The sequence below is a fragment of the Morone saxatilis genome, unplaced genomic scaffold (genome assembly GCF_004916995.1).
Source record: "Morone saxatilis isolate NCDOM2014 unplaced genomic scaffold, NCSU_SB_2.0 Contig6, whole genome shotgun sequence".
In the NCBI taxonomy this organism is placed as follows: Eukaryota; Metazoa; Chordata; class Actinopteri; family Moronidae; genus Morone; species Morone saxatilis.
In genome coordinates this window covers 452,225-465,780 of record NW_023340206.1, presented here as the reverse complement: position 1 = coordinate 465,780, position 13,556 = coordinate 452,225, and the positions used below count along the sequence as shown (strand labels likewise).

Below are 13,556 nucleotides of genomic sequence, written 5' to 3'. Positions count from 1 at the left end.
AATTAACCTCTTTGACCCTGCCCAACATAGCAGTAGGTCCGTTTTTACAACCTCATGTGAAGTGGGCAAGTTGTGTTCAAACCCATCTATTTCCACTAAGGTGGAAAAGTTTCCAACCTGTCTTGGGGAATAAATGCAAAAAATTATGCACAAGACTGGTAGATAATTTCCACTCGATGTAACTCTGAAGCCAAATAACTGTGTTTTGGGTCTTCTTGTTCTTGCAGTTTGATGTTTGACACTAGAGTATGTTTTCATGCTTATTGAAAATCTGAGGGGTGGTGGTCTACATGCATGATCATCCTGCTCCAATTTGCAATTTATACTAAGTTGGTGAAGTAGAAACTTGAAGCCCACCAGTGCCACATACACTGTAGAATGATGGACTTTTACAGTGAAGTAGGAGACAGCGTGTGTCCAGCAGGAAAAATTTTGAAAATAACCCAATTTCCGTAGATTCTAGACTTTTTTTATGAGGTTGAAGGAGTAGAGTTGTTGAGAAGTGTGTTGTGTGATGTAGCAGCTTGAAGCCCAAGACAAATTTCAAATTTATCTTATCTTTTATTATCCTTTATCATCATACAGTGTGGAAACACAGTTGGTTAACTTAACCACTAGAATCACAGGCAATCACAGAGTATGATGAGTTGGGTCTGCTTATCAGTGCTACAGAAGCTCAGCTCACTTACTTTCAACTCAGCCAGCTTCTAGCTTCCACTTTACATGTTCTGTAGACTCTTTGAGCTAATTTCCCTAATGCCATACCAATGTTTTCCTTTGTTTAGTTTATTTACTACAGATCATATAAGTAATACATAATTACAATACATTATTTATTGTTGCATTACGTTTCTATACATGTCGACACGTGGTTTTCATTTAAACTATATTAATGTGTTACGATTTTGGAAGAAACTGCAACAACAACAAAAAACTGCAGTCCCTTCAGTTCTGATGTCAGAAAGCTGTGGGGGTTGTGGGTTTTAGACAAGCACATACTTTTGTAGGATTTTAATGTAATTACAGTGTCTTTTAAATTATTCTGATATTTTGTTGGTTTGTAGGAGAATTAGTCAGTCCTGGTGTGAATTGGTGAATGTGTATCAGGGAACCAGTTTCATCAGTGTCACACATCCATATCAATTATGAATACCCCAAGACAAGAGCTGGTGAAAATTGTGGAGCTGATCAGATCAGACTATAGAAACTTTGTTCATGCAACCTGGGCAGGCGTCAAACAGGAAGACTCGCTTTCACCTTGAGTTCACCCTCCCCCACAAACCCTTACATATGTTTATTGTGTACACAAGCTGACAAAAGGCAGCAGTTGTCTAGGTGTGGTCGCTGTCAGACACCAGGCTGTATCATTAGCAAAATGGCAGGCTTCATCTCACCGGCTGCGCCACAAACCCTCCCTGTGTGTTTCCAGCCCGATGGTTACCTTCACATTAGCTCCATCATATAAACACCGGAAAGGAGTATTGTAGCTGTGCAAATTATGACCAATTTTGGGTCAGGACAAATATACAATAACAGCATGGTTCCCCGCAATTATTAGAAGTTGTCTCGTCATGTTTGGAGCAGCAGACAGGTAGGATTCACCATTATGAGTATGACCGCTAGAGAGTTGAAACAGTGCACAGTAGAAGCACATTTGACCACAGACAGAAGGAATCCCCTCTGAGTATAGGTTGTAGATAACAAAGCTTTCATAGTCAATCATTGATCAAACTAGGATCACTATAAACTGCAAGCAAACAAAAAGGTCAATGCTATTTTTACCTTTGTTGCTCCAACTTCCAAAAATGTTTATAAAAATTAAAATATTCCTATGCTCCTTTTGCTTGGGACCCCATACAACTGACAAGAACCCCTGTTGATCCCTTAACCCAGTTTTAAAACCACTGAACTAGAGAGTATTTGAGGCAGCAGGGCGGTGTATGATGGATTGAGTCAACAACTACTGTGTGTGTTCATGGTAATGAAAGAACATGTCACCTAGTACAACAGTGATCATCAGTAAACACTGGTGTGTTTTTCATAGTTTTTGGAGCACATGGCACACAGGAAGAAGATATATCAGGCTTTGATACACAAACAATACTTGTTGGTAGGATACATTCATGATGGTTCGGGAGCAGGGCCATGCCTCAACCACACATCTAATCACCTGTCAAGTCTACTTATACCTGGTCAACCCAGCCTATACTGTTTGCTTCCAACCCCCATCCTCTGCCCCTACATATTCACATCCATCTACCCTTTCTTCCATCATTTCATTCTTTCTTATTCATCTCTCTTTCCTTTTTCCTGGTATCGTCTGGGGTCCATAACAGGCTCGGGTGACCCTACTACCGAATCGGATCTTCATAACTGAGTCTTTTCCTCCCTGGCCCTCAATACATCTATCCCAGACTGGCCCGAACGAACTTCCTCCCCCACACCGGTTGTTCCCCATCGATTTAGCAGTGTCTATTTAAAATCATTTTATTTTGGTGGTTAGAGTTCATATTAAGCTACTGGTCACTGGTGTGAGGGGCTTTCCCGTACAGTGGGGTCTTAACACAAGTGTCTCGAAACACCATCCTCTTCCTGTTCACATGTTCTACATTGGAGTAGTGCAATTTGGTCACCCATATACCAGTACCAAATGGTTCAAAATATTACACTTAGCTACCATCAAACAGCTGATTGTGAGCAGGAGGTCAGGTGAATTTTTTCCTTTATAATGGAGTTACATAGAGCTGGACAAACATCAGTGATTTGACTTCTCTTGTCCTTGTGATGATATTTAAAGGTTAAACCCCCATGTGTGTAATCCTGACCAATCACACCGACACACACATGTTTACATTCAAACAAATGTACACAGCTCAAGACACCCAGATGGCAGCACATTGCTGAGCGATTTCACACATGCATGCATGAACACACACATTACACACAGCTCACATAGCCAGGCAAGAATGTGAAGTTAAAGCCTGTACGGTCAGCGTGTGTGTGTGTTGTGTGTAGGTAGGGGGCAGGTTGGTTAGGTATGGTTTTCTTAATTTTTTGCAAATCAAACTTTTTTCAAAATTAATTTAGACGATGCATTTAAAGGTTCACAAAAACATTGTGAATAGTGACACCAGTGGCCATTAAGTGAACTGCAGTCAGGATCCTGTTGACTGGCGCTCCATACAATCATATTCAGAATAACAACTATCTGCAATGTTCCTATATTTTATTTGGAACATTGGCTCCATGCTACTAATTAGCTCACCATTTGCAGATCACTCCATCAGCCAACCCTCACCGCAGTCAAACCACAGCCAGCCAGCCAGCCAACCCCAGATTACCTAGGCTACTTTGCTGATTAGAATGCCCCTGCCTTGCATCGCTCTTGCCTAGTAGGAAGCAACTGTTTGCTTTGTACCGTTACATCATTTATTTTCAACACTGTTTTATTGTTGGTAAAAAAGTGGATTTGCAATTCCAGCCGCATCACTACATAGAAACACATATAAATCAGCTCCAATCTTACATATGGAATCTTTAAGAGGTACAGTCATTTAGTATATACTATAGTATAATGCAGTATAAATAAAATGGCCTCTTATTTCAAGCTCAGGTAGAAAATTGGGACATTGTGTGGCCCCTGGCACTGGCACCGGCAGCAAGATGCCCTTGGAAAAGGCTTTAGAGAGGGGTTATGGGATGTAGAAGGCAGGATATATATACAGGTTTCAACTATGTATATACTTGGCAATGCTGTGTAACTAGAGCTTATTATCCCTGTTGTGTCAGGGGGTGGCTGTGAGGAGGGGTCCACTGCACACAACAACACAGGACACCCACTGAGTTAAACTGGGAGCAGATACAAGTGTGAGCCACACAAGCTAAATTAACTCCATTCTGTTAGTGAAGGGGATAAAATGATTACATTGTTTGTGCCATAATGAGTGTTTTAGAGCAACCGAGTACATTTAGAATTGTAGGTTGGTGCACTGTAATCTGGCATTCTGCTGTGCCTCATTGTAATTGTTGGCATGAAGTGAACAGTCATGCTAAATTACAAGTCTTTAGCTACACAGGAACATCCATTAGACCTTTTAATTAATTCATAGTTGCTTTCCTCTGTTCTGTCAAGTCAAAAAGGAGTATGTTAAGCCTTTATTTTACCAACAGTGGCATAGGCAAGTGGCAATGTAGTCTCTCCCACACCCTACTCTATGCTAAAGTTTGTAAGATAAGGACAAATCTAGACTGAAGTTCAAAACTCACCATCCAGCTTCTACTGGTATGGCAGTCCACTTGTTTTTTGAGTTGTTAAAAACAATTCACTTCTGGAGACACCAGTTTAGCAGGAAGAATCTTATAGAGAGCTTATAGTCTGTGGCACTTTACAAACCCATTAGATGGAAATATTTCCTGGAATATCTCAGGCTGGTGTCATTGTACTTATCTGTACTCACTATTCGTGAAAAAAGGCTGATGGATCATTTGAATAGGGGTGCTGTTGGGAGAGAGGTGATGAGGGTAGGGGTGGGGCTTGAGCGATTCTGGGAGCCCAAAACTGGATAAATATTTACTGTGTGAGAGCTGTGGGCTTCAGGGCCCAAAATTTCAAGCAGAAACTCCAGACGGACACAACAGATCCATTAGACTGCTATAACAAACAGGGGCCCTGGCTCCATGTTCACTGTGAGTCAACAGACCTTTTTCACATTTTGACATGAAATATTAAACACAAATGTTACCAATGACACTCATTTATTATTTTTTTTATTATTATTAAGGTTCCATTCCATTTAGTGTAGTCTTTCCAGTAAGCCAACGCGTTCAATGGCGGCACCCTGACTCCAAAAACAGAACCGTTATCATTGGTAACACCTGAGTTTACCCTATTTCGTGTCAAAATGGCTGCTGTGAAAAAGTTTTATTGGTTTGTAAGTTAATGATTTAATTAATTACTATTTTGTTCTCCAAACTTTGCAATATGAACCACTACACCACAATATCATATAGTCTATAGCAATGGTTCCTCAAATTGATACACATCAGGTCGCAGACCCGTATTTGATAAGATGTGGTCTCAGGGGTCTCCATCTGATAAGATATAGGTAGTCCATAACTGTATACACTGTAGATTGGTATACTGACAGTAGAGAGTGTGAAAACTATAAAATAGTCAAAAGTCATTTTTACACATTCTCTCACTGGGCTAACTTTTAGCCAATGTGAAATTTAAATATGTCCCATTTTTCCTCAGGTTGAGAACCACTATGTACAGTATGCACATAAGTGCGTATATCTTGACGCGAGGGCGTACGTACACAGTGTTCAAAGAACAGAAGAACCAGGGGGAAAAGAGCCATTTACGGCAGACGCTGCAAGAATAAAGCTGGCTTTCTGGTATTTTTCTTGGACAAATTGTAGGAGCAATGGAATGGAATGGAAATACATTTCACTATTTGTGTATGATTAGGCCTATATGTGACAATTAAAGGACCAGTGTGTAGGACTTTGTTGCATCTAGCGGTGTAGTTGCACATTGAAAATCCATCACGTCACACTCCCCTTCTGGAAGATACTACAGTGGCTGAAACATGGCGGACTTGTGGCGTCAGTAGATAAAGGCACATTCTAAGGTAACACTAATGAAAACATAGGTAAACCTAGGAATATTATATTCAATTTCTGCCAATAAAGCCCCCTAAATGTTACACACTGGACCTTTAAACCTGAGCTTTACATTGATTGATATATATTCATTGTACTTCAGGGTCATCTGTTGTTTGCCTTTTTACAATACCCCACCCTTTGTGTATGTATACATTTATGCATAGGCCTATGTATATAAACACCTGTGTGTACATGCACTATTTTAAGCTATATGTAGGCTGTAGCAAAATACCTGAAGAAGATAAATCATTTTCTACCTGCACAGACACATCTGCATTAAGCTCAACCAGGACATGCTATAGTGCTGAATGTCTGCATCTATAGGCTCTCTGTCCGTCTTCTGGACGTCACAGTTACGCACGGCTTTTCCGCTCCCTAATTGGCCGGCGGTGCTCCGCCTTCCTACTAGGTAACTTGTTGAGAGTTTCGGGCGGAGTCGAGGAGGAACGGTTTATATTGGGGAGCCTTCCAGCAGACAGAGCTGGGTTCCTCTGCGACGGGTTGGGACTTGGTAAGCACACAGAGGGAGTCCGCCGAAGAACGAGTAACGGAACACCTTACGGGGAATAAAGCAAAATGTCTTCAAACAAAGACGATGGCGGATGGAAGAAGCTTCTGTGGGACTCCGAGAAAGGAGAGGTGCTGGGTCGTACCGGAGGCAGCTGGGGTGAGTATGTGTGCAGAACGGACCGGGTGTTCGTGGTGAATTGGTAAGCGCGCGCTCACGGTTGTAGGAGATGGGAGCGCGCGCCGGTCGACTCGTGTTTCTTTCCACCTGTTTGATTTGACTTTGCTGCATTCAGTAACAAACCGGCAACACCAGACAATATTGCGTCATTGTAACTAATACATTTACTAAGTTCCACCTGCTATGTCCCAACTTTGACCTGGAAAACTAACAGTCCCAAAAAGCTCCAAACATGCTGGTTTTAGTTTTATTAAACAGCTTAGCGATGTTTAAGTCAGGGTTATGATATGTGTGATTTTGCCAGTTGGAGTAGCGGAATTCAGGTTGTACATGCATAGAGCGTACACGCTGCGGAGCGGCGCAAACGATGCAAAGCTCGTAACTGATTGGACCTGAGTCTTGTCCACATTGGCTTGTTGTTAGGGAAACGTCAAGTTTGTCTTTAGGCAGTTTTGGAATCGGCAATCAAAGGGTTAAAAATGCATCATTGTCCAAGGTGAGTCAAGGTGATAGGGCCTGCTCGGAAATGGAGAGAGAGGACTATCGATCCGTGTCGGGTTCCTCTGATCAGATGTCACTGTAATCTAACGAACAATACAACTGATAAACTTGTTCGACCTTTCTTCTCCTATTTCTCTAGTGGCAGCAGTGCGCATGTCCTTGTTCCTCCTCTCAATGTCACACAGCTCCTCAGTCCTGTCTGGACTCTAACACCTGGGTGAAAGTAGCGTTTTAGTGACATGATGTCTGCTTCTCTTAGATCAGAGCTCAGCCCGACTGCTGCAGGAGCTCCACCTGAGTGGAGCTGCTGTGTGGCGCTCAGGGGCTCATGTTTGTCCTTCTGAGGTCATCCGAAAATGCTGATGCATTTAGGAAGTGTGCCATGCGCAGTGCTGTGTTGAAGGTTGTGATGAAAGGACATCCGGGCTGATATGGGACCACCTTAACAACTTTAAGTTTGAAGCACTGAATATCAAATGTGTTTTTACGTATGTCTTTAGGCAGAATACCGTGAGTGGAATGTAAATTGTCTTCAGGCTGTGTCTCCTGTAGATAAGGTGCAGTAGATATCTTGGAATGTCAGGTTTACAATGCCCAAAGACACAAGCTTTGATCGTATGTCCTTGCATCTATAAGTGATGTGTCATGTATTAACTGATTCATGCCGTTGTGACCTTTTGACATTGTCCTCATGCAGCAAAAGGTCTGACTGGGTGAATGTATAGCTCGCTTAGCTGCCAGGTTAACTTCAGCAATGCTTTATTCATTGCTTTGCAGCATAGATAATAGAATTGTGATGCTTTAACTGTAATTCTACAGCCTCTTCATGGTAAAAATGTTTTAGCCAACAGTTCTTTAAGTAATTATTACCCTGTATGTACAGGCTTCACAGTTGAATTCCTGTAAATCTGTGAAGACAATGACCGCCCTGTTGGATTGTTTTATTATGAATGCTGGCTTTGTAGTTCCTTACATCCATAGTGGAGACACAAGCTCTGTTAGCATGGTGGTGTCTGACAGATGTCCTTGAAGCTGGAGCTGCTCGATGAATGACTACTTCATGTTGAAGAGATTTAAACTAACATGGATGACTTTGAATTGTTTAACTGTATGAGGTATTTAAAACTGTTATTTTGGTACAATTCGTAACGCCTTTGATCCAATAAAATGCTAATGAGTTGTATTTCACATCCTAAAAGAAAATAATAATTAGTGAAAGTCTCAGTGCACAAAAATTGCTTACATAAGTATTTACCCCCTACAAATGTTAGTATTCAGTAGGGGCCTCTCAGTATGCTGCAGTTATAACCTTGAGTCTGTATCGGCTTTGCACGTCTATTCTGTTTACTGCATTTTTTTCCCTCCATTTGTCTTTACACAGCTAGTCGAACTCTGTCTTCAGGTTGCATTTAGGCTGTGAATGAATGGATCGCAATTTCCTGCTACAGTACAGTATTAGATTTAGGTCTGGACCCTGGTCGCTCGTGGAGTTAACTTTGTAGCTGTTTCTGTGTAGCTTTATGTTTGGTAATGTTATCCTGCAGACTGCTGGAGGTTCTTCTTTGTATTCCTCTACCTTTACTAGCCCTCATGTCCCCACACTATGTTGTCACCACCAGCAGGTTTAATGCTGGGGATGGTGTGTCTCCCCTCATGTGTGGTGTTTAGCATAAACCAATCCTAGTTCGAGCCAAATGGGCGAAAAGCTTTGTTGAATTATTTATAGTCTCGTGAGACCATTAAACCGTCTGCCACTGCATGCTTTCTGGCTGAGATGTTGTGAGGCTTTTCTTTTCAGCAGTAGCTTTCTCTTTGCCAGTCAGTTGTACAGCTGTGATTGTGATGGAGCGTGTGTGTTTGTGTGTCCTCTCCACCTCAGCCATGCAGCTGCTCAACAAGTTGGATGCATACACCTGGGGGACCTCCTCAAGAGTGCTCTCCTCACACAGGAGGATGTCTAGTTTAAATACAGTTTGTTTGTGTATATAGAATCACCTGTCACACCTTAATCACACACAGTGGTGACTACAATAAAGGGGCTGTATATTGAGGCAATAATAGGCAGCCACTAATTTGTTTTATATTTGTTTTCACATGAAAATGTGTGTGTTCATTGTAAAACAGCAGAAATAATAAAACATAATAGTTAGTCCAAGGTGTCAGTTTTCTCAATGTTGCTCAATAGTAATGTAGGTCTATTACAGAATGCATACCTCAGTCTTTGTTCTTTTGATCCATGTAGTGTAAATTTTAGCGATCGTTAAAAAATGTTTTAATTCCATGCTAACTGAAAAACATAAAAAATTAACAAAATGAGTTAGAAATCTTTTAATTTACATTTTACACAAGTTTTGTATTGTGGCAATTCAAAATAAATAAGGAAATCAATATACGACTGTACGTTAGTGAGATGGATAGCTTTTTCAAGTCGAACCATGTGAGGATATTCATGATGGTAATTCACCACAATAAACCTATTAGTGTTTCTATTGTGGTGATGTATATTGTCCCAACCCTAATCTACTTATTGCAGTGAATATCACACTGATTATTTTATGTGCTTTTTTTGCATACGATTAACTATTATACTTTTTTTTTAATTTCCTTGATGAGGACATGCATGGCAGTATAAAACCTTGCTGTTTGACCTTCTGTACTGACTTTTTTTCCTTTTTTCTCCTCCACAGTCAAAATTCTGCTGTTTTACACAGTTTTCTATGGCTGTCTGGCGGGGGTTTTCATCGGAACAATCCAAGCCTTGCTGCTCACCCTGAGTAACTACAAGCCCACCTGGCAAGACAGAGTCGCACCCCCTGGTAAGAAGTGACACCTCCTTCCTGTCTGTCAGGATTCCAGCTTGCAGATCTGCCTCTGAGCCTAAAGGTCGTCTTTAGACGCTCAGGAAGAAAAAACAGAATAAACCCACTGCTCAGTACCAGTCAAATGAATAAAGTAGCAAATAGGGTTATGTTTACTAGAGGATCTTGTCACAATAATTCCTAAATTTTAAAATTGCAGCTAAACCTTCCTGAATGGGTCTATGAGTTTGAACTATGTTGATTCATCAGAGGCTGCCTTCTTAGTGGCTTTGTTGACATGACAAAATTGTTTTGTATGACAAATGCATGTGTAAGACATTGTGGTCAAGTGACGTAGTAAAGTGAGTATTATGTATGATGCTGAGTTCCAAACAAGGTTAGATATGTGATGTCATATCTGTATTTGGAGACAGATATCATATATAAATGACATTATTTATTTTGCCAGCCCACCTAAATAGAGTTGCCCCTACCCAACAAACATTTGTATCTTTTAAGTCTTTTATGACAAAGTCTGCCTGAATGATGCATTCATGTAAAGTCGTATTGATTCTTTATTCATTCCTATATCTCTTCTGTAGTCAAAGGTTATGAGCAGGAGGCTGGAGTTATCTTATTCAACATGTTATATCTAAAGACTGGCTATTGGAAATAATACAAATTCATCATTACTTGGGGTATAAGAAAATATCAATACACTTGAGTATCACAATATTTAATTTTGATGCTATTGTATCGATTTTTGTGTTTAAACCCCCAACTCCTAGATAGCAGCGTATTATGCATTATGTGTGTTCTTTATACTATGACCTTCCTGAAATTTGATTTTAAAAAGGCGAAACCTGTCGTTGCATATGATATGGCAATATATTGAATCATACCCCTGTATCATGATACATATGGTATGGTAGATTCTTGCAAATACACAGCCCTAATGATCACATTGTTTATCATAGTTTTTACTGACAAACTACATGGCGACTTGAGGGCCACCTGTACAGTCAGTAATCAGAAAGCCAGATACGGTGTCAATAACTCTTTAAGATTTCTTAAACTACATAAACATAAACATGGTTCTTCAAATCTAATAACTGCAGTAGTGGAAGTGCTCTGCCTTAATGACACATTTTTTTTTATTAAAAGTCAACATATGTGCTCACCCTGGCCAAAGGTAACTTGGCTGCAAACTGTTTTGGAAATGAACTCTCCATATATCTTTACGTCATGGTCCCAGTGCAGTGCCTGCACCGACTGCAAGCCTCCCCTGTGTACACACAGCAGCCTTGTTTCCATGGCAGAAAAGGCCAGCTGGGGTTTATCAGGTCAAACTGAGCATGTGCAGAATATAGTCAAATGAGCAAGTGTTGAGTGGACAGGATGAAGGTAAACCAGGAGAGGTTAAACAGGACGCTCATCAGTGAGCGTTGTGTTCATTTGAGGTCATACAAACACAGCTGTGTCGCAGAGAAATCTACTGTCGATGACCCGATCTCTGCTCAGCTGATTAGAGTTGACAGTGTTCTAAACATGCACTAATGGATTACGTTAAAACAACACAGATTAGGAGTTAAAATGAGCTCCATTATTGTGTGATGTTACTGGGCTAAAAGACCACTAATTTGAGTCACATGAGCTCTATCAGCTTCCTGTACAGAAACACTGTAGGCCCGGACCATATTCAGCCGATTCAGCTCCTGTTAGCAGAAAGACTGTAAATAAGAGGAAACAGTATCTGTGTCCTGGATGCACAGACATGACATTGATATTGATCACCTCATCTGAATCTGCAGAAGTTGGCAAAAACTTGAATTTTCTCAGTCGGTGTTTTAAATGTTTCATGTTAACTCTGAAAATTAGAAATTGGAATTTAGATGTCTCAGGGTTTTATAACTTTTCTGCTCTTATTCAAGATATGAGGTTTCTATTGACTTTTTATTCACTAATTATCTGGGATCAGGACACACTCGTTTAATATGGTATTATGGTTGATGACAAATGGCTGATCTGTCGTCCCCGCAGGCCTTACCCACACCCCACGATCAGACAAAGCTGAAGTGGCCTTCAACCTGAACGATGTGGAGACCTACCTACCTTACACTAAGGCCTTGAAGGACTTCCTGGCCAAGTATGACGACGAAATGCAGAGGGACCAGATGAAGTTTGAAGACTGCGGAGGTAGGCTTTACTTGTGATCTCATTGGCTTATCCTGCTTCTCTTTTGAAAGTTAATTCCAGAGAATAGAGCAGCTTCATCTCTTCACTAGGGGTTTGTGGTGACACATGGTCGTGTGTACAATACAGTGTGAATCTTCAAATCAACAAAGATATTCTAGATAACCTAGACCCCTTCCTCAAAACTCCTGACAATAAGGCTAAAGATTTCTGCCTAATCTAAACTCGAGAGTGGACAGAATGTAATGTTGTATAAGTACATGAATGTTGGCCCTAACCCAAGTTAACCCTTCACTCCCCCCTCCAGATGAACCTGCAGACTACAAGAACCGGGGTGACTTGGAGAGCGATGTGGGCATCAGGAAGGCCTGCCGTTTCCAGAGGTCGCTGCTGGGACCCTGCTCCGGCATCGAGGACCGCGATTTTGGTTTCAAGGATGGCAAGCCCTGTCTGATTGTAAAGCTCAACAGGGTCGTCAACTTCCGTCCAAGGGTAATTTTAAGTCTGTCATGTTTTCTTGAAGACAAAAAGTCCAAATTTGTAAAATTGTAAATTGTTGGTTGCTACAGTTTGGCATAAGACTGAAAATGTAATTTGGCTGTTATTGGTTCACCATTAATGGTGCTGATTAGATATTGATTAGATATTGTGTCATTAATAATGCCAGACTGAGTGACCTAGGGAGATCTCAGTCTTCCAGTGTAATCTCATGCCCAAGCCTCCTTCTCCATTTCCACCTGGTATTTACCTGCCATCTCTGGATACATTATCTCAATCATGTCATCTGATCAGACCTCAATATGCAAATTAGCTAGGCAGTGCAGCTGACATGGTGCTTCTCAGGACAGGGATAGTTATCCAGAACACCCTAAAGGTAAGGGTCAAATGACGGACACAGCTGAAAGCCGCCATAGGCTACGTTTTATGTGACTTATACCTTAAGCAGGTCATCTGAGCCCGTGAAGAAGCTTGATAGTGTTAATTCAGCTCCCCTTGGCAGTCACGTGACCCTTATCTTGCACATTGTAGCAGTGCTTGTAGTATGGGTGCCAGACCTTCATCTGTGGTTGCTCCAATCACATTATCTACCCCTCTATTAGGATGTACAGAACCAGATATAGATATCATGCTAGTACCAGGCAGAAATGTGATGTGTGTTTGGGGGAAAAAAAAAAAAGGTCCTAACTTGTTTTCTTGTTTAGCCTCCTACCTCTAATGAAAGCATCCCTGAAGAGGCTCAACCCAAGGTGCAGCCCAACATCATCCCTCTCTACTGCACTCACAGGGTACACATTCTTCTTTTTGTCAGTTTAGACTGCAGCATGTGTGTGTGTCTCTATAGTATTGTCATTCCATACAATGTCTCTTTTTTTTCTCCTTCCAGAGAGAAGAGGATGCTGGTAAAATCGGAGAGATTAAGTACCATGGTATCAGTGGCGGCTTCCCCCTGCAGTATTATCCCTACTATGGCAAACTGCTGCACCCTCAGTACTTGCAGCCACTGGTGGCACTGCAGTTCACCAACCTGACCCTGAACACTGAATTGCGCATCGAGTGCAAAGTGTTCGGAGACAACATCGACTACAGTGACAAGGACCGCTACCAGGGACGCTTTGACATCAAGCTCCAAGTTAACAGTTTATGACCGTCATCAGGACCATAGCACTTTTCCCTGACCGCCCCCACCCCTTCCTCCCTCCACCCCCACC

General features: G+C 41.4%; 1 protein-coding gene across 1 annotated transcript in view; it reads left to right on the top strand.

The window, feature by feature from the left end:
* Nucleotides 1–6,113: 6,113 nt before the first annotated feature.
* The window catches only part of atp1b1b (ATPase Na+/K+ transporting subunit beta 1b), a 7,753-nt gene continuing 310 nt past the window's right edge, over nt 6,114–13,556 (top strand). The window contains exons 1-6 of the mRNA XM_035677900.1: nt 6,114–6,334; nt 9,544–9,672; nt 11,695–11,850; nt 12,155–12,339; nt 13,050–13,133; nt 13,232–13,556. Coding sequence (XP_035533793.1) covers nt 6,244–6,334; nt 9,544–9,672; nt 11,695–11,850; nt 12,155–12,339; nt 13,050–13,133; nt 13,232–13,492 — 906 coding nt within the window. The 5' untranslated portion in view covers nt 6,114–6,243 and the 3' untranslated portion in view covers nt 13,493–13,556. The remainder of the gene's footprint in view (nt 6,335–9,543; nt 9,673–11,694; nt 11,851–12,154; nt 12,340–13,049; nt 13,134–13,231) is intronic.